A 25,699-nucleotide genomic window follows, 5' to 3' on the forward strand; every position below is an offset into this window, starting at 1 on the left:
CCTTCTGTGTTAGCCTGTACTTCAGAGAAGTAGATACCAAACAGGAGAGGACCCAGGACTGAACCCTGTGGTACTGCACTTGTCACTGGTCTGAAGTCAAATTTGGAGTCTGCTACTTTCACAGTGTGGGTTCTGTCCGTGAGCCAGTTGGCAACCCATCTTGTGACATAGGGATTTATACCTAGTGTAGTGAGTTTATCTATAATTCCAGAATGGGGGATGGTGTCTAAAGCCTTGGCGAGATCTAGATAGGCTGGTGTGAACCACCTTACCCTCCTCTATGGCTTTGGTGACTGCTTCAAAGAAGTCTGTCAGGTTTAGGAGACATGATCTGCCTTTTACAAACCCGAACTGGGTGGGGTCCAGAGTTTGGAGATTACCAATGTCTTTGTTTATGAGTTCCATGATGATACATTCCATGGCCTTGCAGACCAGGCTTGTCAGGCTAATGGGGTGGTAGTTCCTGGGGTCCGTCGTGGCTCCCCCTTTGTGGAGTGGGATAACCGTCGCGGTGCGCCATTCAGTGGGCACAAAGCCTGAGGTGAGGTTATGATTGAACATGCTACTTAGGTGGGGTGCCAGTTCGTTCTGTAGTTCATGTAAAACACAGCCTGGGATATTGTCAGAACATATCCTAATCAGTTTTGATTTACTAGGCAGGAAATATTTTTAGTTATGTAGCCTGCGAGAAAAACAACAAATTACTCCTAAATTATTTTATTTTATAAATTTATTACCCGTGCAAACCCACTATACCAAAGTATCCATTTTGAGTGGTGATATATGAGAGTAATCTGGTTAAGTGACTTGCTCAGAGACATACAGTAGGCAAACGGAGATAGAAGGAATCAAACCCTGTACCTTGGGTACAAGAAGCAGGTCATTAACAACTTAGAGCATTAATCCTCTGTACTACCTGCCAGAATCATATAAAAATTATAGTATTATTCTTCCTTTACTGGTTACTATAGCTTTCTAGTTAGACTTTGTGTTTACAGACTTCTTTTTCTTTGCACATTTGTGCTTGGAGGTATGGTAGCTTTAAGTGGAATGCCTGGGGCCATTTAGTAAACAATAGAGAGCTGTGCATGTTGATCATGTATTTCAAACTGTTAACAATGGTGACTCTACTACATTCTAGAATCTGCATTATGTGTTTATCATAATTTAAGTTTTTTTTTTTAACTGGATATGAATTTGTACCATATTAACCTTAGCTTCTAAAACAGCTCTCAGACTGAGTTACTTGACTGGCTAAACTGAGTCCTTTTAGCAACAGTAAAGTACAGTTACCATAACAGTACTATTGTTGATTGAACTGCTGAAAACATCCAAATTTGCTGTTCTTAAGGTATTAGAAAATGTTTATGAATGTAAATCAAGTGAAAAATATCGCTTCGAAAACCAAAACTAGTCACAAGTAAAGAAGCATTTGTTATTCTCGGTGAATATACTGAATTTAAATTCATTTCATTATGTTGCCAGTAAAGTATTAGTGGCAAGCCTACAAAAATCCTTTAGTAAACAATACTTCTAATTTCATACCATAAGTCATTATGTATCCTTCATTTAAAGAAGGTATTTGAACAGCAGCAGCAGCATCAACAAACGTTATTAGCTATTGAAAGATGCCCAGCTATAGTTTTAGTGGCACAAGCAGTATGCACCAGAGACACTACACCAAAATGTAGGTTGGAGTGTGCATAACCAGTATCAGCAGCACCTGTCCTTTGTGTGCAGTGTGTGTGTGGAAATGCCCAACTGTAGTACGAATATCTTTTCTGCAACATAATTACTGTAGAAAGGTAGGAAATGTATTTTTAATGACTCTGTAGTATAATATTTATAATCTGTGCTTAAACTTGGGTGATGCAGGATTTTGTTACGCCCACTGAGAAATTCTTGTGGGTGAACTGTGCTATTTCTGGGTAAATCCTGCATCACTTGTAACAGTTATTAGTAGAATTTATAATTTGTTTTGTAGTATGTATTATTTTTGGATTGGCTGGGAGTGTAACTCATTATAGATTTCAGCAGCTCTGGATCTTAACACACATACTTCTCAAGAGATGAAATACTTCAGCTTTTTTCTACCCAATAGACAGATGCACCATTCAACTTATGCATGGCTTTCATTAAGAAATGAATTCCAACATGTCTGTTATCATTACTTACCATCTCAAAATGTGTTGATGAATGATGAATAAAATTATCCATCAATTCTCCAGTCACTCATTACTGAAATATTAAAACAATAGCACTAGTTGAAACGCTAAGAATAAAAAAATATATAAATATATCATCCTTCTCGTATGATAAGCTTTTAGACTGTTACACTTTTTGAAAAAGGGAGCATCTGAAGCCACAGTTGTCTGGAAGTGTGTGCAGTCAGTAAGGGTAGCAGTTTTGGTGTTAGACTACTACTGCAATTACCCATGGAGCTAGTGTCTTCTGCTTCAGCACTTCTTTAACCATAAGCTGGTACTTCCATGTTACCAACTCCAATTGCCAAAGGAAGGAAGTCTATACTTGCACTGCTTGGGGAGCCTCAACTGATACTAGAACCAAAACTTAAATGGAAACAGGCACCTGTATCAGTACCAACTAAGGTACAGAGGTCACTGAACCCTGAAATCATCTTAGAATGTACATTTTCAAAGTGTGGAGCCTGAACCACAGATCTCCAGGCAGGAGTAACACAAGCCTCTGGAAGTTCTGAAGGCTTTCAGCTATTTTAGACTATACCCTTTACACAAAACACAGTGTAGTCACCACCCAAAAGTTCCTGCAGCCAAGCAGTCTGATGAGAATAAAATAAATGCTGAAGTAACCACCACGGCTGTATAATCCAAACTGTTGCATTCAATAGTTGATTTATTTAAAAATAAAATGGATGAGCGCTTTCGCGTAGCCGAATGTACGCTTCTTCAGATCCTTAATAATTTTAAAAAATGATACAAACAAGTTAATATATGCACCTCATGTGACTATAAATACATCAATTAATCAATTATAAAATCAACTTCTAAAAGAGATATTCACATCTTATTTGACTCTAACAGAGCGTGCATCCAACACTGGCGTAATATTGATGTTATTATTAAGTCCTGGCACTAGATGAGCTCGTAGTCTAAAAATCCATTGTAACTCAATTCTTTCTAAGTAATTATTGTTGTCTCCCCCTCTTAAGTTCCTTCTTACTTGTTGTAATACCCTGAAATTAAAACTATGTCCTTCCTGTTCCATTATGTGCTTTGCTAGAGCATTTTGTATGTTCTTATTCTTAATATCATATAAATGTTTATATATTCTATCTCTTAAACGTTTTAGGATCTTTCCTACATAAAAACTTTGGCAGTAATTTCAACTAGCAAGATAAACTATATTGGTACTATTACATGTAGCATAAAACCTTGGTTCAAATAAAAAAAACATATTTGGATGTTGATATCTTTGTTCGATACATATTACTTCACACATTTTACATTTCCCACATGGGAATGTACCCAAGCGTTCATAATGTCTGACTACATCCTTCCTCTTCTCTCCACATAACAAACGTTTTAAGATTTTATTATTCTTATAGGAAAAACTGGGTGTTTCACCTACCCATCTCTGTTTCTTCATCACTAGTTAGGACCTGCCAGTTTTTCCTTATTATATCAGTCATCATCTTATTATCTTTAGTATAGTTGGTCTTAAAGCGAACAGGATGTTTCTTATTCTCAAAATTACCACTTTTATTTTTGTTATCTGCAGAGGCAATTTTTACATTTTCTTTTTGTTCTATCTTTACTTTAGCTCTTTCTAGTTCACTTTCTTTATAACCTCTTTCTAATAATAACCTCTGTAGTCTCTCTATTTCTTGTTTCTCATCATGTGGAACATTACAAATTCTTTTTATTCTTTTCATCTGTCCTTCCGCTATGTTATTAAACACGTGTCCTGGATGCATGCTACTATGATCCGATATACTATTTTTCCATCATTCTTTATGATATAATTTAGTATTAACATTCCCCCATTCATGTCTATAAATTGTTACATCTAAATAATTCACTACTTCATGTGAGTGAGTAACTGAATTTCAAAAAAGATGTTGTTGATTCTAAATATGTTATATACTCTTTTAGGGACTTTTCTTGTCCCTCCCAAAACATAAGAATATCGTCTACAAAACGCCTATATGTATTTATATTAGTACTCATATTGTGACCCATTAGAAAATGTTTTTCCCAATGATATACAACTAAATTTGCATATGAATTTGCGCATGGGGTGCCCATCGCTGTAAATAAAGCTGTTGTTCATACACAAAGATGTTATTAGAAAGTACTAAATCTAATAGAGTGCATATCAGCAAGTTATCTTCATTACTAACTGTTGTCACAGTGTTGAGTATTTCTCTTATTGCTTCTATGCCATGGTCATTAGGAATCACACTAAATAAACTCTGTACATCCAGCGTGACCATTAAGTACTGCTTCCCACTTAATTCAACTGCCTTCTCTCTCAAATGATCCAATAATTGTGTTGCGTCTTTGAGAATACTAGGTATGTTTCTTAATATTGGTCCTAATTTACTTTCTATGAACAATGAGATGGATTCTGTTATCCATCCCCCTCCATCTACTATGGGTCTCATCGGGGGTTGTTCCAAAGACTTGTGTACTTTCGGTAAACCTTTAATAGAAGGTATCATAGGTTTATCTACTGCCTCCGCCAATCAGGAAGCAAGATTTCAGGTTGATTTGAGAACGAGACCGAAGCAAGTTATACCTAACACCATTGAGTGTTTTACCACTACCAGTCAAACCACGGGCGTATCAACAGCAATGGTCGGAGAGCAGAGGAAGGCGAAAAAGGAAGTTTTCAGTGGAAAGAGAGACCTTGAACCGAAGGGTGAGGCGATGACAGGGTTAGTGATTAATTTTATCCAATCATACACTGACAAAAGAAGAGACTCAAGTTCTAGATAAAGGTTTGACTTTTATACCAACCACAAGGACAAACGTAAGTGACTTATTGATTGACTTGAGACTTTTCAGTCGTAACTTATCCTTAAAATTATTTTTTAAGGATGAGAAAAAGAATGAAACTGACAAGAGTACATTCAAGAGAAAAAGTACTTTTACACCGAATGTACCGCCACATGTTGATATGTCTGTTAACTTATGTGAAAGAGATATATATGATAGCTTACCTTACAAGAGTAAAAATAATTATCATAATATAACCAGAGAAGAGAAGATAGCTCTGACCTCTTTATAAAATAATGACAAAATAAGTATCAGGCCTGCAGATAAAGGCGGAGCAATAGTTCTCATGAATAACGAAGATTATAAGAATGCTATGTTGCACATATTAAGGGATGAAAATATTTATAAATTATTGCAGAAGTCTGATTATGACAGGACTCTAAGAAATGTAAGAGATAATTTGTATGACTTACTCATGTGTAGACAACTGGGTGAGCAACTATATACTTTTTTATCAGTAGATAAACCTTTAATACCTTTTATTAAAGGTTTACCGAAAGTACACAAGTCTTTGGAACAACCCCCGATGAGACCCATAGTAGATGGAGGGGGATGGATAACAGACTCCATCTCATTGTACATAGAAAGTAAATTAGGACCAATAGTAAGAAACATACTTAGTATTCTCAAAGACACAACACAATTATTGGATCATTTGAGAGAGAAGGCAGTTGAATTAAGTGGGAAGCAGTACTTAATGGTCACGTTGGATGTACAGAGTTTATTTTCTGTGATTCCTAATGACCATGGCGTAGAAGCAATAAGAGAAATACTCAATACTGTGACTACAGTTAGTAATGAAGAGAACTTGCTGATATGCACTCTATTAGATTTAGTACTTTCTAATAACATCTTTGTGTATGAACAACAGCTTTATTTACAGTGATGGGGTGTAGCGATGGGCACCCCATGCGCAAATTCATATGCAAATTTAGTTGTATATCATTGGGAAAAACATTTTCTAATGGGTCACAATCTGAGTACTAATATAATTACATATAGACGTTTTGTAGACGATATTCTTATGTTTTGGGAGGGACAAGAAAAGTCCCTAAAAGAGTGTATAACATATTTAGAATCAACAACATCTTTTTTTGAAATTCACAGTTACTCACTCACATGAAGTAGTGAATTATTTAGATGTAACAATTTATAGACATGAATGGGGGAATGTTAATACTAAATTATATCATAAAGAATGTTGGAAAAATAGTATATCGGATCATAGTAGCATGCATCCAGGACACGTGTTTAATAACATAGTGGAAGGACAGATGAAAAGAATAAAAAGAATTTGTAATGTTCCACATGACGAGAAACAAGAACTAGAGAGACTAGAGAGGTTATAAAGAAAGTGAACTAGAAAGAGCTAAAGTGAAGATAGAACAAAAAGAAAAAGTAAAAATTGCCTCTGCAGATAACAAACATAAAAGTGGTAATTTTGAGAATAAGAAACATCCTGTTCGCTTTATGACCAGCTATACTAAAGATAATAAGATGATGACTGATATAATAAGGAAAAACTGGCAGGTCCTAACTATTGATGAAGAAACGGATATGGGTAGGTGAAACACCCAGTTTTTCCTATAAGAATAATAAAAACTTAAAACGTTTGTTATGTGGAGAGAAGAGGAAGGATGTAGTCAGACATTATGAACGCTTGGGTACATTCCCATGTGGGAAATGTAAAATGTGTGAAGTAATATGTATCGAACAAAGATATCAGCATCCAAATATGGTTTTTTTATTTGAACCAAGGTTTTATGCTACATGTAATAGTACTAATATAGTTTATATTGCTAGTTGTAATTACTGCCAAAGTTTTTATGTAGGAAAGACCCTGAAACGTTTAAGAGATAGAATATATCAACATTTATATGATATTAAGAATAAGAACATACAAAATGCTCTAGCGAAGCACATAATGGAACAGGAAGGACATAGTTTTAATTTCAGGGTATTACAACAAGTAAGAAGGAACTTAAGATGAGGAAACAACAATAATTGCTTAGAAAGAATTGAGTTACAATGGATTTTTAGACTACGAGCTCATCTAGCACCAGGACTTAATAATAACATCAATATTAAGCCACTTTTGGATGCACGCTCTGTTAAAGTCAAATAAGATGTGAATATCTCTTTTAGAAGTTGATTTTCTAATTGATTAATTGATGTATTTATAGTCACATGAGGTGTATATATTAACTTGTTTGTATCATTTTTTAAAATTGTTAAGGATCTGAAGAAGCGTACATTTGGCTACGCGAAAGCACTCATCCATTTTATTTTTAAATAAATCAATTATTGAATGCAACAGTTTGGATTATACAGCCGTGGTGGTTACTTCAGCATTTATTTTATTTTCATCAGACTATACCCTTTCAAATCAAGTTAGTCTCCCGTCTTACTGAAGTTGACAGTAGAAAGTTGACTAAAGAAATTATTGCTACCTGCCATGCTATTTATATTGACTGATGTAGGTTTGAGGGAGCCATAAGCAGTCTGTCTTAGATCTGTAGGCATAAAGGTTCCATACAAACTGAAAGGGAGTAGGAGTTTATCTCCTCCTTCATCTGACAAGTAAGTATTTTTAAGTGTCAGCACCTTTTTCTGCAGCATATTCCTTTGAATCATGAGTATATATTTTTGCAGTTTGGTGCATGTTCACGTGGTAAATTTAATGAAGCAATTAATATCACTGGTGAAAGTTATGATTGACTCACATCCGTAATCCCCGGTCCCAAAAGAAAATTATCACACCTGTTGAAGATCTTAGAATCTGTGAGGTTGGCAAATTCTGTTCCAAACCTGACTAGCTCTATAGTCACCCTAAACTCTGATCTTCCCCTTCTTTTCCTTCAGAAAAAAAAAAACAAAAAATATGTTTTTTGGTTCTGCCATATTAACTGGATCTACTGTTAAGAGTTAATTCTATACTGACAATTTACTTTGAATTGTTAGAATTTATCCTGTAAATCAGTCTGTTTTTGCTTGTATTTTTTGTATTGATTTTGTTTATATGCTTAACTCACAGAAATTTGTTAATTTAGCTGTATTTACCTAGGAGCTTTTCTCCCCGGGCCTCTACTGAAAATGGACATGTATCCAGTTAGACTAGCCCGGTAAACAAATGTAAAATAAATAAATAAATAAATTCTGCATTCAGGATTTTCCAGAACATGCAGAATAGAAATTCTTGACAATGTGATGCTCAACCAGCAGCTAATAGGTTAGCTGACAGAGTGTATGAAACTGACAGAGAAAAAAAAACTTCTCTACAAAATTTTAAAATAATTTCTTGTAACATTATCTGCATTTATGAAGGGGCTAGTTTATCCCATACCCTGAGAGTTTCTTACTCTTTACTAGGGAAAGTAGTTTATTGGGCAGGTATGGTAAGCATTACATACTTATTTCTTTTGAATTTGTTAACTTCGTAAATGAGCATGTTTGAGGATCATTTTCAACCATGACCTGGACTATCAGGCAGAGACAACAGTTCATTGTTTTAACAGAAGAAGCACAGCTATTGGTAATAATAGAATAGTGTGTGGAGTGTACACTTATTACGTAAATAATAGAGTATAATTAGGAAAAGTATGTATACATGAAAACATATTTCTCTGAGAACAATATGAATTAACATTGTTATTATTGTATAGCAGGTCAAATTACTAAACTGTGTGTTTCAGAAGTGGTCGACTACTACAGAATATGCGTGATCTTAGTAGTGGATACAGTATAGAATATCACAAATGACATCTAACCTGTCGCCATCCCTGTAGTGATAGTTAAAGGGCCACGATCTTTATCCAGAAGGAAATAATGTATATTGTTATTTTTTTTAATAGAAAAGGACCCCAGCCACTTATTTTAGTAATTTACCATCAATAAAATTGCTGAAACAGGTACATATTTTAACAATGCTTAACTCACTCAATTCTATAATGCCTTTTTTTATACTTCCAGTTCACATCTGTACTGCCTAATGGCATCTAGAACTGTTTTCGTCTGTCTTCCTTAACTAAGTGACTTACAGGCTAATAATATGCAGTAATAGAAAGGGCAAGGAGTTGCTAACAAAACTACACTAAAATTGTTAGTCTAGGATGTCCTGCAGTGGAAGAATGAATCTATGTTTGCTACTTATTATTCATATTTTCAAATATATGTTCATATTTTCGTAACTGATAGACCCACATGTTACTGAGGTGTATGGTGAGAAACACCAATGTGGAAAATGAGACATTTCACTGTCGGTGCTGGTTTATATCACACTATATTGAAAATATTGCTAGATAGTTACTAGTAATTATAAAAATAAACAGTATTTTACATATGTACTTAATAATTTAAAAACCAAATGACTTACAAACCTTGCATAACATTAAGTGAAGCAAGCTGAAGAAAACTGTGTTTAATATTTGCACTGTAAGGTACACGTCTTCAGAGATGTCCATTATTATTTGTTTTGCTAATTGTACCACTAAGTTTATGTGTTCATATTTCTGTAACTATCTCAGTAAACATGCACTTGTAGATTAATTTCTTGTTGTCTTGTGAAAGCATATGTCTGGTTAACAAAAATGTTCTAACAATGTATATCTAGGTGGTTGTAGGTTTTTTAATGTATGAAAATGTGTTTGTGAAAGTTTGCAAAAAATGTAATTTGAGGTTTGTGTATATGACAGTCCCTACCCCGGGGCAGTGATCAAGGAGTCTCAAACTTCACCACTGACACTGGTGAGGGATGGCCCCTAAGAAATAAAATGGATACACAGAGTATTTTCAGATACAGCTCTGTGCGCCAAGCACTATTTCGCTTAAGAGCACACACGGAGCACACCCTAGACTTGGGACTGGATTCTGTCTGTTTCTCTCTCCAAGCCCCAAACAAGACTCCACACTGACCACTTCGGAGGTCTGTGTCCCTGTTCCAAGTAGCTGTCACACACACTCTTTGAGATTTGATTTTCACACACACAGACACACACACACACACACCTGGGAAAAATTGGCACAGATCTACCAGCTATGTTCCTATCTACCCAGACTATAAGGTAGATTCACTGCCACCAGCCAGCTACTTTAAGGTTCTTACAAGGGTACCAAATTATACTGAGTGAAATTGATACCAATACAAATGATAGAGTTTGAACAATGCAGCAAGGCTTTCAGTAGTGGCCACAGTGTCACTAAAATAAACATATGTACTCTTAAGATGTTAAAAGTATTCTCTAAAAGACCAGCCACAGTGAACAGGTATAGAAATATTTAATAATAAATAATAAAATAGAAAACACAAGAATACTGAATATCTAGTGACAGTAAACACCAGAGTTTCAATTACAGGAGATATAAAAAAATAACACAGTTGGATAGATTCACACAGATACAGAAAAACAGTATCTCATTATATTTTCCTGACTAATCAAAAGAATTACTATTCCCTGGTTACTTACTAAGCCAAAGCAAGATGAGGTATGAGATTGTGTGAGATACCTATGAGAGATTTTTCCTGTCAGGTTCCGGAAGCAAAGTGCTGCAGTAAACGTTCTGTTATATCTCTCACTAATATCTAAAGAATCACTTCAGTGCTGGTTATAGAATGACATCACATCTGGTCACCTGACTGTGGTACAATACACACCCAGAGCTTTGCTAAGATCTGTTGCAGCATCTGAAAGCTCTAAAACAATTTTAGAAACTTGCACCCTGCCAGGGTAGCAATTAGTTCACCCCTATAGACAATACAGGAAGATGCCTAATCCTGATTTTCTCAGACTTTTTTGTTTCTGGCAGCAGTCAGACCTGTAAGATAAAATCTTTATGGCCTAAGTCAACCCATTTAATTTTCAGCCTATTTTTCCAAATTAGCTGAACTGAAATTAACCTCTTCCCTTCCAGAATTCTCTATTAAAACATATACATTTAATCACTTATAGCAATTCTGTCTGAGATGCATGTATATCTCTTTTTTGTCCAGCAGGAGCCACTGTTGATGCATTTTTAACACAAGCAACTTTACAGATACATTTTTAACACAAGCATCTGTACAAACCAGTGAGATAGTCAAATGACATAAAATTCTTTACAAAACTCCAGCTAGCTGTGTTGGCATATGTTACACATGCACTGCCCTACTCTCCCTGGCACAGATGGCACTAGCTCATATCATCACATCTCTCCCCCCTTTGAAGACTCAGCTAGTTTTTTACGTGACCCTGGGAAAATGTTGCTTGAGAGAAATGAACGTGTCTGGGAACACATTACCTATACTCTGTCTTGAGAGCCCATCTGCATTGGCATTGCTGACCCCACTACAGTACTGTACTGTCAAGTCATATGCCTGAAACCCTAGGCTCTACCTTAATAATTTGGGATTTTGCTGGAAGGCACAATGTCACCATTTTAAGGGATTGTGGTCTGTAACCATAGTGAATTTCCTTCCATACAAATAGGGCTGAAGTTTTTGCAGTGCCCATACTATGACTAGACATTTTTTTTCTACAACTACATAACATTCCTTCATGGGTTGGAGTCTACGGCTGAGATATATAACTGAGTGCTGTTCTCCCTCTGAGGAAACCTGGCTGAGTACAATCCCCACCCAATGGTCTAAAGCATTCACCTGCACAACAAATTATTTGCTGTACTCTGGACTGGCTAACACAGGGGGTTCTCCCAAAGCCCCTTTAAACTTTTGGAATGCCTGCAGCTTATTGTGTCTGACAGGAGTGAGTACTGTAACCTACTGTTCCACAGCATATGCTTGGGCTTGAACATTCTTGTCATACCAGACGTTTTTCTGCTTTTGAGCTCCTGCCAGGTTCTCCTGAGCCAAGCCTATGAATTCCCTAAGCCTTGTCCTGAGCTTTAGGACATATGCCACAACAGACTCCTTGTGGGATTTACACTCACCTGCCCACTAATCATGAATCAAATCTAAAGGCCCCCTCACCCTATGCCCATACAGTAACTCAAAGGGTGAAAAACCTGTGGATTCCTGGGTTACCTGTCAATATGAAAACAGCAGATAGGGCAAATATTTGTCCCAGTCTCTCTTAAACTGATCTGCAAATGCCTGTAGCATTTAGTGTAGAGTTTAACTTCTCCACAAGACCATTAGTCTGGAGGTAGTAGGTGGTGGTCTTTAGGTGCTACACCCCCACAGCACTTTCACAGACAAGCCAGCAAGTCTGATATGAAATCGGCACCTCTATCAGTCAGTATTTCTCTTGAGAAACCTACCCTGCTGAAAATCTCTAACAAAGTATTTCCCACATTCTCTGCATCGATGGAGGACACAGCCACCACCTAGGGTATCTAGTAGCATAATATGCTACCACTAGGATATATTTCTTTCCTGTGGTACTTGGGGTACTCAGAGGTCCCACAATACCCATAACTACCCTCTGAAATGGCTGTTCAGTCACAGGCAAAGGCATCAAAAGAGCTGTGACCTTGTCTCCTGTCTTGCCTGCCTTTTGGCACTGCCACAGGTCCTGCAGTACCCTGTTACATCCCTTGCAATTCCAGGCCAGTAAAAGTTCTGCATTATACATCTCTTGGTATGCTTTATGCCCATATCACCTCCAAAAAGAATGTCATACACTATGGCTAGAAGTGCCAGATAATAGGCTGTGGCAATGCCAACTGCTGCTTTAACTCACCCCTAACCCTCTCTAAGGGGTTCACTCTCTATATGGTAACCCTTTGGTGCAGTATACAGACTCCCCTTTTCCTTGAGAATCAGGTGCCTCATTACCTATCTCCCTCAGGCTTCATAAGGTAGGGTCCAAAAGCTGAGCCTGTCCCAACTCATCCTTTGTGACCCTTCCCATCTCCCTTTTCACAGGAAGCCTTGTATCTTCGGACAGAGGTGACAGACTGTCAGACTGGGTACTACTATTCACCTCTGTCCTTGCAGTCACCCTGTCCACGGGAACATCAGTAGCTACCAGCAACTGTGGCTAACTTTCAGGCTGACTGCTACAGGGTAGCTCCCTCCCTGAAATCGCCACATTACCAACCCCAACTTCAGATGTGGGGTCTGTGTGGGTCTCCCCAGCCTACTAGACCCACATGCCTGTCTCCCAGACTGACTGCATGTAACTGCATGCACACAAGGTACTACATTATCAGAATCATTCCCTATCAAGAAATCTGCAGAGATATCCTCAAACACACCTACCTGCTTGCTTCCTTTTCCATCCTCCCAGTCAAGGTGAACCCTGGCCAAAGGTATTTGGAATGGGGTCCCTTCTAAAGTTCTGACTGGAGTGGACTGCCCAAGCAAGTACTGCTCCGTGTTAACCACTGCAGGCTTCACAGTGGTTAAGTCAGAGGGTGTGTCTCTCTTAGCAGTGGCCTGTCTTCCATCCACTAAGATAGGCTACAAACTCTGATGATAGTTTGGTACCCCTGTTGTCTCCAAACAGCTTACCACTTGCATGGTATTATTCTCACTTGCTGGCTGCCTCACCTTTTGCTCCCCACCTTGCTTCAGTGGACATTTGTATGCTATATGGCCCCTCTGGTTACATTTAAAACATTTAACCCCTGATCCTGGCCATGTACCTGCACTAGTGGCTTCCCCTGTTACTGGTGAACTCTGTTGTCATAGTTTAGGCTGCCCACCATGGATTCCATTATGTCAGTGTGAGGCACTGGGTATCCCCTTCTTGTGCAATGGTGCACTGCTTGCTAAGTAGAGATCCCATTTTCTCCCCAGCTCATCTGCAGAACTATACTTCCGATTTGCCGCCCAGATTCTGATGTCCTCAGACAAAGTGCTAATGGCTTCTTCTCTCACCAAAAGGTCTGCCAGCCTTTCAAAAGTGGCGACCTGATACCTACTCACCCACCTATGAAAATAAGTGCTTAACCCAGCAATATAATCACATACACTTTCATCTGCCGTGTGTCTATGTTCACAAAACTTTTTTTTCTGTAAGCTTCAGGTGTTAACTTAATACATTCCAAAAAACATTGTTGAATGTTATAATAGTTTAAACAGTCAGTGTCAGACAATGTAGAAACAGCAGTTACAGGTTTGCTGTGGAGTAAGGAGGTCAGGAACTGTACCCAGAGCCCTTGGTCAACATCGTACTGTTTGCATACACTCAAGTATATTAATAAAACTATCAAAGTTATCACTCTCTGTAAACTGTGGAAAAAATTTACTGACCTTTATTGCTTCTGGGGTTCAGTTATTCCCTTCCCCATTACCTCCATGACCCTGAGAAAGAGTCCGAATCTCCCTCTCATGTTGGCACTGTTTCTCCTTTTCTTCAGCCTCCAAATGCCACAATCTCTCATTCTCTTTAACCTCCAAATGCCACATCTGTCTGCTGAGTCTAATTCCATCTGTTTTGCCTGCCACAGTCTTTCGTTTTCTTCAACCTCCAAATGCTGCAGTCTTTCTGCTGATTCTAATTCCATCTGTTTTGCCTGGTGCAGTCTCTTATTTTCTTTAGCCTCCAAATGCTGCAGTCTCTCTGCTGATTCTAATTCCAAACGTTTGGCTTCCAGTTCAAGTCTCTTAAACTCTAGATGGGTTTTTAAGTCCTCTGAGGAAAAGGTGAACTGTCCTGTTTCTGAAGGCTGCACATCCCATCACCACACTGGTTGTCAGTCCGTGCTACAGCTGCAATTATGGTTGAAATCTTTTCCTCTTTAGTCATGCTGGCTTGCAGCAGTCCTTTTGCTTTCCACACCTTGGCCAACTGGTTCTTTGACAACTTGCTATCATTTTCTGCTGACATCTTTGCCTGCTTTCCCTGGCTAAATTAAACTAACAAAAATAAATAATTTTTTTGTGAAAATGAAACTCTGTATGTTTAGTTTGTGGCTGCTGAGAGTACACACACCTTCAGTGACAACTGCCCACATGCTGCTGAAGGTCAATTAATATCCCACACACCTGCCACTAATATGTGATGGCCCCTACTCCAGGCCAGTAGTCAAGGAGCCTCAATCCTCTCCATTGATACCGGTGAGGGCCGGCCACTAGGAACAAAAATGGATACACACAGTATTTTCGGATGTAGCTCTCTGTACCAAGCATAATTTGAGTCTATATTAGAACATCAAAAGTTTAATAGTTCGAATCACTAAAGGTCGACCTTTAATGATCGAACTATTAAAACTTTGAATGTTCCTAAAAATAAATAAAAAAAAAAAAAGACAATCTAAAGGGTGTAGGCAGGGGGGCATGCCCCTGCACCCCCCACACCTCCCACTACTTAAATATACCAACTCCGAGACCACACTACATTGAAGTAAACAGAAATCTCCCCTTACGGAGATTTTCGTTTGCCCATTCAGTGTTCTGTACTTTTGCTATTCTCATGTCGAAATGCCTGATTGAACATTGCCAGCTTTCGAGATTATAATGTAGACCCACATAATTTGCCTTAAGAGCACATGGGGAGCACACTCCAGACCTGGGGCTGGACACTCTCTCTCTTTCTCCAGACCCAAACAAGACTCCACACTGATCACTTTGGAGCTCTGTGTCCCTGTTCTAAATAGCTGACACACACACTCTCTTTGAGATTTGATTTTCACACACACACACACACACACACACACACACACACACACACACACACCTGGGAAAGGCTGGCACAAATCTACCAGCTATGCTCCCCTCAGCACAGACTTTAAGGTAGAGTCACTGCCACCAGTGAACTACTTTAAGTCTCTTACAAGGATACCCAGTTATACTGAGTGAAATTAATACTAATACAAATGATAGAGTTTGACCAATGCAGCAAGGCTTTCAGGAGGGATCACAGTGTCACCAAAATAAGTGCAAGTACTCTTAAGATGTTAAAAATATTCTCTAGAAGACCAGCCACAATGAACGGTATAGAAATATTTAACAGTAAATAATAAAATAAAAAACATAAGAATACTGAATACCTAGTTACAATAAAGACCAGAGTTTCAAGTCATGGGAGATATAAAAAAATAACACAGTTGGATAGATTCACACAGATACAGAAGAGCACTTAACTAATCTCGCTATACTTTCCTGACTAATCTAAAGAATTAATATTCCCTGGTTACTTACTCAAGCAAGGCAAGATGAAGTATGTTTAGTTCTTACTACAGCAAGGCAAGATGAGGCATGAGGTCATATGAGTTATCTGTGAGAGATCTTTCCTGTCAGGAGTTGGAAGACAAAGTGCTGCTGCAAGAGTTCCGTCATCTTTCTCACTAATATCTAAAGAATCATTTCAGTGCTGGTTATAAAATGACATCACATCTGGTCACCTGATTATGGTACAATACACACCCAGCACTTTGGTAAGATCTGTTTTACCATCTGAAAGCTTTAAAACAATGTACAAAACTTCCACCCGTCCAGGGTAACAAGTAGTTGACCTCTAAGGACAATAGAGTAAAATTCCTAATCCTGGTTTTCCCAGACATTTTTGTCTTTGGCTGTAATCAGACCTGTAAGATTGAATCTTTATAGCCTAAACCAACCCATTTAATTTTCAACCTATTTTTCAAAATTAGCTGGACTGAGATTAACCTCTTCCCTTCCAGAATGCTTTGTTAAAACATATACATTTAATCAGTTGCAGTAATACCATCTGACATACAGTGGATATAAAAAGTTTGCACACCCCTGTTAAAATGCCAGGTTTTTGTGATATAAATAAATGAGACCACAATAAATAATTTAAAAACTTTTACCACCTTTAATGTGACTTGTAACCTGTACAATTCAATTTAAAAACAAACAAATCTGTTAGGGGAAAAATATAAAAAATAAAAAACATACAATAAGCTGGTTGCATAAATGTGCACACCCTTTAACTAATAATTTGTTGAAGCACCTTTTGATTTAATTACACCATTCAGTCTTCTTGGGTACACACCTGCCATCAATTAAAGAGACTGATTAACTCCAAATAAAGTTCAGCTGCCTAGTAGGATTTTCCTGACATGTACTCAGTTGCCTGCTAGAGCAAAAGCCATGGTTCGCAGCAAGCTCACAAAGCATCAAAGGGATCTCATTTTTGAAAGGTATCAGTCAGGAGGAGGTTACAAAAAAATTTCCACAGCATTGGATATACCATGGAACACAATGAAGACAGTCATCAAAAATTGGAGAAAATATGGGAGAACAGGGACATTGCAAAGAACTGGACGTCCCTCAACAATTGATGTAAAAACAAGATGAAAATTGGTCAGGGAGGCTGCCAATAGACCTACAGCAACACTGAAAAGCTGCAGGAATTTCTGGCAAGTACTAGTTATGTACTACATGTGACAACAATTTCCCATATTCTCCATATGTCTGGGCTGTGGGTAGGGTTGCAAGATGGAGGCCTTTTCTTACACATAAAAACATCCAGGCGTGGCTAAAATTTCATACATCAAGTCTCCCAAAAGCATGTGGGAAATGTGTTATGGCCTGAAGAGACCAAGGTTGAACTTTTTGGCCACAATTAAAAGGTACATTTGGCACAAAAACAATACTTTACATTACCAAAAGAGCACCATCCTCAAGGTGAAGCATGGTGGTGGCAGTATCATGCTTTGGGGTTGCTTTTCTTCAGCTGGAACTGGAGCTTTAGTCAAGATGGAGGGAATTATGAACAGTTCCAAATAACAGTCACTTTAGGCCCAAAACTTTCAGGCGTCTGCTAGAAAGATGAAGATGAATAGGAATTTCACCTTTCAACACAACAATGACCCCAAGCATACATCCAAATCAACAAAAGAATGGCTTCACCAGAAGAAAATTAAAGTTTTGGAATGGTCCAGCCAGAGCCCAGACCTAAATCCAATCGAAAATCTGTGGGGTGACTTGAAGAGGGCTATGCACAAGAAATGCCCTCGCAATCTGACAGATTTGGAGCACTTTTGCAAGGAAGAGTGGGCAAATATATCCAAGTCAAGATGTGCCATGCTGATAGACTTCTACCCAAGAAGACTGAATGCTGTAATTAAATCAAAAGGTGCTTCAACAAAGTATTAGTTTAAGGGTTTGCACACTTATTCAACAGGCTTATTGTATGTTTTTTTTAGTTTTTATATTTTTCCCCAAACAGATTTATTTGTTTTTCACTTGAATTCTACAGGTTATGGGTTACATTAAAGGTGGTAAAAGTTTTGAAATCATTTATTGTGGTCTCATTTTTTATATCACAGAAACCTGGCATTTTAACAGGGGTGTGTAAACTTTTTATATCCGCTGTACATGTATATCTCTTTTCTGTCCAGGAGGACCCACTGTTGATGCATTTTTAACACAAGCAACATTACAAATGCATTTTTAACATAAGCATATGTACAAATCAGTGTGATAGTCAAATTACATAAAATTCTTTACAGAACTCCATTTAGCTGTGCTAGCATATGTTACACATGCACTTCCCTACTATCCGTGCCACAGATGGCACTGCTTCATACCATCACAGTGTGCATTATAATTTATTACAGTATTTATGGAAAAGACAATGAATGCCACAGCTATTGTCACTGTGAAGAATACTTCTTACTGATAACATTGACATTTGTACAGTTTTAATAGCTTTCTTGTTCACAAAATATTTACATTTGTTTATCTTATTCTTTTTAAGTTAATTTTACAAAAAAATACTTTGGAATGCAGGATGTGTAGGATGATCGAGGTGTGACATTCCACACCAGAGAGTCCCCAAATTTAGTAATAGGTCATTATGTATCCTTAAAGCAGTTACACTTTTACTTAATTAAATGTGCTTTTAGTTTTTTTTTCCTGAGTATAGCTAGCGTATTAATATTTTGTAGTCCAAGAATTTTACTACTAGTAACTTAGCACTGACAGAGAATTCACGATTGCTTAGTTCAAGTTAATCATTTCAGAATTTTCTATTTGCACAAACAGTGTAACAGATTCCAAAATGAAATAAGGGTCATTTGCTAAAGTGAAAACTGCTGTCTTGGGCCTTCAGGTACTTTGGAGTGCTAATGCCATAGACAGTACAACAACAAGTCTTAACAGGGCATGTTTGGCTCGCCCCTTTGAATCTTTCTAAATGTATTTAAAAATGCATGTTTTAGAACCCCTTTTAGATGTAATTTCCTTTTTGGTCTTACAGCTGCAGAACTATTAGAATCCTGGCAAGAGAAATGCAAGCTTAAGGAACAGTACCATGAACAGTACTTTCTAGCTGTTCCCTATTTTCTTAGAAATAGCTATGTATACGGTCTGTTCAGCATCATCTTTCTCCTGTACAGCATAAATTATGTCCAAATACATGCAGGCATTTCATTTAGAATATGGATAGAGGTTATAGCCTTCATTTCTGAAATCATTCTGTTTTGTTTATAAGCTTTCCCCTCAGTGAATAATTTATTTCCTTAAGCAGCAGGTTTGGCTTTCTTATTCAAATTCCCAGGTTTCAAGAGCTGGGCATCTACTTCATATCTACATTTCTTTATTGTTTTCATTTCAGGAGTAAAATTTTAAATTAATTTAATAAAATAAAGATACCTAAATAATCCTCATCTGAGAATTTATTTATTTTATTTTTGTTTACTGAGGTAGTTTACTGATCACTATTGACCAACTTCAGGCTCAAACCGGGTAAAGTGCATAACATTTCACAAACAAAAAATGCAGAAATGTAAGCAATAGCAAAATAGTTGAGATTAATTACATAGGAAAAAAATGTGTATATACATTCCATTAAACAAGCACAGTACATTGTATGATCAAGCGGGTCAATCTTCAGTAAATCTAAATCTTGACAGAAGAAAAGAGAGCTACAGATGTTTCTCTTGTCCCTATAGAGAAATTATAGAAAACTTGCTACCTCTTGTTTTGAATTGACTCTGCAATTTGTTTGCAGTTTTCTTTAATGTAAACCTGTAGTTAATTATTATTTACATGTTCTATAAATAGGCATTAGTACATTGAACAGGCTATTAATTAGACTGTAGTGTTAATCTGGCTCTGTTTCGACCTGAAATATTCATTAAGCTAGTTATATTGCCTGTAGTGGATCTCTTCATAGTGTTTTTGTTTTCCACATTTTCATTTGTTTGAGCTGAAATGCTGTTGTTGATGTTCAGTCTGCAGTACATAACGTTATATTACATGAGAGCATTATATAAAAATATTAAGGAGTTAGTCTTTTTTCATTGTGTTTCTTTGGCTGCAGGTTTAAACTCATTTCATGATCCATCTCCCTTGTAAATGAAGTACTGATTAAAATTCTTCCAAATTGTTGTGATTTACATTGACTCATCCCAAAGTGGAAGACAGTACAGTTGTGGGTAAGCAGATCTTCAAGAAAGCCACTTTCATAGCAAAGCTATAAACACTTCACCCAGCACACACACTCTATGGGGAAATAATTTTCCTTTTAAGAATATTATTAGCATGGCAGTCTTCTAAAATTTTATTTTTTGCATACTTTATATTAAGGTTTTGATTACTGAATTTTCAGAATACACATTTCAGACTTCAAGCAGTTGGTGGTTTTTTTTTAAGTTTCATTATACTGAATATTAGACAAAGTGTCATAAGCCTATAAACACACAGACACTGACTTAAGTATATTACTCTGAGTGTATAACAATAAACAAAAATAAAAAAAGTGTGTATGTATATATATATATATATATATATATATATATATATATATATATAGATATATACAATGACATGTAAGTGAGCCATTATAGCTGCATTTTACTAAGGCAGAAGACTGCTTTCTTTCTTGATTTAGCTCTTTGGTGAGGTCATGAGCGTAAGTACAGGATTAGGCTTGCATCAGAGGTGAACAGATTTGCTGTCTTTGCTCCTGTTTTCTCCATCAGTTAGTAGCAGTATCCGAATTAAAAAAATGTTTAACTGCCTGTCTTTCAATACATCAAAGAATTACATTGTGTGCTAGTACATGTTCTTCAGATGAAGCAAGTTGTTTTCCAGTGTGCACTGAGAACAGAATATAAAATTAAATGTTGAAACTGCAGTTTCATTTATATTGGGATTGTGAAAGATGTTACCATTTCAGATGTGCTGCAGGCTATGCATTCCACATTGTAATTGTGGACTGAAGTCCAAGACATAACTGGGCTAGCAAACAAAGCAGAGTTATTAAAATCAAGTTAGTGATGATGATGAGGTTTTGGGAATGATCTGGAAAAGAAAAGAAATTAATCAGTAAAACTAGGATTAAGCGTGTTTGTATTGTTAGATATAATGTGCGGTGTCCTATGAAGTCTGGATTTCATTTGACTGTAGTTTTCATCCAGATAGTTAAGGAAAGTAGATGACATCCCTAAGTGTGCATGTGTCTTCCACATTGTTTTATGGAGCAGTAAAAGTTTCAATAAATTGTATTATTTGTGAGAGTGTGTGTGTTTTTATAGCAGATAGGATACAATGTGCATTCTTTTTGCATTTTAAACACATGTGTGTTTCATACCAGGTTAGATACCGTGGACATTCTTTTTGCATTTATAGAGACCAGCGTGCAGTGTACAATTAACAAATATAAACAAAAATTAAATATTAGGGAAAGTCAGTTGGAAGTCAGAGTATGTTTAGGGGTGTTTCATTTAAGTTTGTGTTATGTGGACATGGGTGGATAGCCTCATTCTGTAAGCAGCCAGAGGTGTTTAAGAGGCGTAGTGAAGAGACAACATTGACCCCCTGAATTAAATTATGAGGTGTTTATAGTTCTGTGTGTGTTAGCAGTGCTGAAAGAACATTGATCTTGTTGGATGTTATTGAGTTGGTGTGGGGTTAAGTGTCAGCCACAAGTGAAAAAGGCTCCTTACTATCAAGATGGTACACCTTATCAATATTTCTGTTTCCTAGCCATCGCTTATTCAAAGTAGATTACTAGGTTAACAGCTCAAGCGCTCTTACAAGCCTAGCTAATTTTATCCAGATTTCGCCCAGTTTTCTATTCCTAGGGGAAAGACAACCTGGGTCAGTAAGCTGGGTTTTGTCTATTTTTATAGGCTGTATCTGTCCATAATGGACATGAGTGCCACTCCAGGATTAAATTTGCAATTTCCCATCCATTGGTCCAGATTGCACTTGAATATTCTCTCCAGAATGCTCTATTCATGTCAGTGATCAGGTTTAGATCTTTGGAGTGGGTAACCCTTGTGCAGTTAGTTTTGAGAATATGCAACATTTCCATTAGGGCTGCATCAGAGACTGCCTTGTAGGTCAGGCACAGATCACCCCTCAGTAATCTGTGGGAAACTGAAAAGAGTGTTAGGGCTTTTAATTGGCCCACATATGGTATGTTGGTTATACCGTTTTTTTTTTTTTTTTTTGTGAGAAACTTCTGAGGATGCACCACCTGTTGCAGGTGCCTGATGAGATACATGCCAAAGGGTGCATTGTACTCTGTTATTGGTCTAATGAAGGCCAAGTACATTGGTATTGTGACATCTTTGGATCTGGATGCCATGCCTTTACTTATAAGCTGAGCCACAAAGAAGGTTTTCCTCGCCACCATGGATACACATATGGTGGTCAAAGTTCTGATTACTATCAGTTTGAGTACCCAGCTGTCTCACTACTGTTTCCAGTATTAGGGGGTCCTGTCAGTGCTGTAATTTACAGGGGTATTTGATTTCCCAAATGGTATTATTATGCACTTCTTTGCATTTAATTTGAGGCCATTTCTCTGACACCAGTCATTAGTCTGTGTTAGACTATTCTGTAGGATATCAACATCATTTAGGGAGTCAATGATTGCCCCAGACTTGCAGTTATAAGCAAACTTGGTCAGTCAAAGACCATCTACATTTGCCTTGACATCTGAGAACTATATCCCAAAGAGGAGGGGGTCCAACATTGAGCCCAGTGAAAGATGGCATCATGAGACTCCATTGTAGCATAACAGGATCTCCTTGTCGTCTGTTTTAATGCCCTGTAGACCCAATGGTGCTGAATATGCTAGGGTGTGAGCTTTTGAATTGTACACAGTAGTTGCTAAGGGGTGTATGCTTTACTGAGAAGATCTTGGCATTTGGGGTTGGATGGAGATACTGGGTGTGTATGTCTTTCTTGTAAAAAAAAAAAAAAAAAAAAAAACTTGTCTCAGCTGCAGGGAGTACTGACTGCTGTGTGGACCTGTTTTGAATATAGACAGTGATAAAATAAGAGAATTTTCATCAGGGTCCTACTCATAGTATACAATGCTGCTAAGACATTCCTAATCAAAATTTTTCTGATTTTGCAATTGATTCTGGTCTGTATAATATGTTTTTCCCCTGGTGGTATACTGCTGTAATATTAGATAGGTAATGAAAGATTTTTAGTAAACTCTTGCCAATTGTGTTTCCTGTTTAGAATGCAAATCCTCATTAGAAGATGGATTGACTACAGAGAGCACTCCATCACTTGGAGCATCTCACAACCAAAGAAGATATGGAAGTGACTCCGAACTTTTTCCTGTCCCTTGCCATGAGGAGGTGGATGAAAGCATCTTTGTAAAGGTGAGAACTGTGCCATATTTTTGCTCTCTTCTTGGAATGATAGGTGTTATATTTCTTTGCAAATACTGTGGTAAGGATGAAGATATGTATCTTCAGTACCCATTGTTATTCTCTCCTAAGAAGAACATGAACTTTAGGCTGCCAGATTAAACGGCCTCTGATCTGTGATTGCACAGGCATATGGTGTTTGGTCTAGTCTCTGGAAATCTCCAGCTCTCTTTCTGCATTGGCTACTGTGGACATCACTGCATAGACTGTCGCAGAATTTTATACTCTTGGTTATATTTTAGGATACCTGTGTTATACTATAATCAGGTTCTGATGTTATCACTCCTGATGCTGCTGCTATAATTATTAGGCTATTATGATCACAGCCAACTACCTTGCTGGTTTTATGTCCTTTTTCTACTGAAGACTTATCCAGAATATTTATTAATTTTATTTTTGTTTTCCTTAGTTTACTGGTAATTGTTTTTAGTATTTTTTATTTTTTTCTCTTTCTTGCTGAATAACTGCTGTAGCCTAGATAAGCAGTACCAGTATTGATAGGTTATACCGTGTTTTAGATAACGTGACCTGAAAAGTAGACTTTTTAGTACCATCACTGAATTGCATTCTGACAACACATAATTTGGGACTTAAAGGGCACCTTGGGTGCTACCATATGTCCTCTTCTGGGACAGTTGCCTTTTCATGACAGTGTTGTGGGCATAGAGTTACTTTTGCACCTGTTTAGTGTACAAACCCAGTTTTTTAATTTAGTCATCGTTTAGTTCTGCTGCTCCTTCTCAGTATGTAAACTGAGCGAGGCAGCATGTGCTCTTAACTTCATTTACAGAAAGTTGACAGGAGTCTGGTGAACAAGTTTTGAATTCATCTTTCTTCACTCTACCTGTTGTGATTTGCCATGTAGTCAGATACACTTATCAGTGGCTTCAGCACTGTGTCATCAAAATACAAATTGGAGTGTCTACCGTCTTTGGTAGAAGATGCATTTGTACCTTTAAATGTAGAAAAATAGAGCTACTACTTCACAGTCAGTATAAAGGTGTCATCTTGCTGCACTTATATCTAGAATATTTTGTTTTCTGCTAGTCTGGAATCTTTGTCTAAAAGTATTGATTTTAGCTGTTGGTCATTCTGTTTGAGTGGAACTACCTTAAGCTTTCTCACATAAGCAGCCTTATTATTTTTTCCATAGAGATTATAAGTTCTTGATAATTGTATTTCTGTCTTCTTCCTAAGGTGAAGCATGGGATCTGATGTTGTCCTTTTCATTCTTCCTCACATATGGGTTATGGATCCGATCCTTGGATCCAACTCGGACGCATACTTCAGACTTCGGATCCAACTCTTGAGCTCCTCCTTCTACCCATAATGCCCCACTCCATCTCTATTGCATCAGATCTCACTTGCCACCTTTGTGAACAGACGCAGGTTCCACTCTCAAGCTTTTGTATCGGTATTGTAAGTTTCTTATTTTTCTATTGAGAATTTTTTGATTATCTTCTTTTTCTTCCTCAGGGACATTTCCAGGATTGATGTAGAGAAAGTTCCTCCAGAGGAAGAGGAGCACATTTCAATGGTAGATGCTGCCCTTGAGGCAGAGGAGGCCCACACCCCCTAGTTTTTCACTGGTCATCAGGGTTGTCTCTCTCTCACCCTTATTTCCGTACTTTCTATATATAGTACTGTCTTTTCTCTGCCATTGTTGGTAGAATTTCCTCTCTCTTGCCTTCCCTTTTTGGGTAATCTTTTTCTACCATAGTTGGTAGTTTTTTTCCCTTATTTGCATTTGTTGGTCTATATACAAAAAAAAAAAAAAACTTGTTTGACCTGTTGGTTTCTTCTCTTTTCCCAGTGTCAGACAAACCCACAGATTTAAAAAAATGCACTTCCTGTGGGGATAAGATCATTAATTCAGTTGCCCACAAGGAGTGCGTTTATTGCCTTGGAGCAGGCAGTTGGACACGTCGTGCACTATATGCACCATATTTAATCCAAGAGCCCTGGCAGACAGAAGAAATAAACTTATTTTAAGGGGTCTTCTTCCCTGTTCTTTCACTCTAGGAGCTCAAACCCCCTCCAAGCATAGTAAATCTGCTCCTTTGGAGCACCGAAAGCATACTCCCGAGAAGTCCAACAGATCTTTGTTGGAGCCACCAAAAAAAACTAGGAAA

The 25,699-nt window shown here is 37.5% G+C and overlaps 1 protein-coding gene across 1 annotated transcript in view; it reads left to right on the forward strand.

The window, feature by feature from the left end:
* The window catches only part of AKAP13 (A-kinase anchoring protein 13), a 2,349,678-nt gene that overhangs the window by 1,040,156 nt on the left and 1,283,823 nt on the right, over window positions 1–25,699 (forward strand). The window contains exon 4 of the mRNA XM_044078370.1: window positions 23,374–23,519. Within this exon, the coding sequence (XP_043934305.1) occupies window positions 23,374–23,519 (146 nt within the window). The remainder of the gene's footprint in view (window positions 1–23,373; window positions 23,520–25,699) is intronic.

This window comes from Protopterus annectens, chromosome 7.part0 (assembly GCF_019279795.1).
Source record: "Protopterus annectens isolate FY-2018-M chromosome 7.part0, PAN1.0, whole genome shotgun sequence".
Classification (NCBI taxonomy): Eukaryota; Metazoa; Chordata; order Ceratodontiformes; family Protopteridae; genus Protopterus; species Protopterus annectens.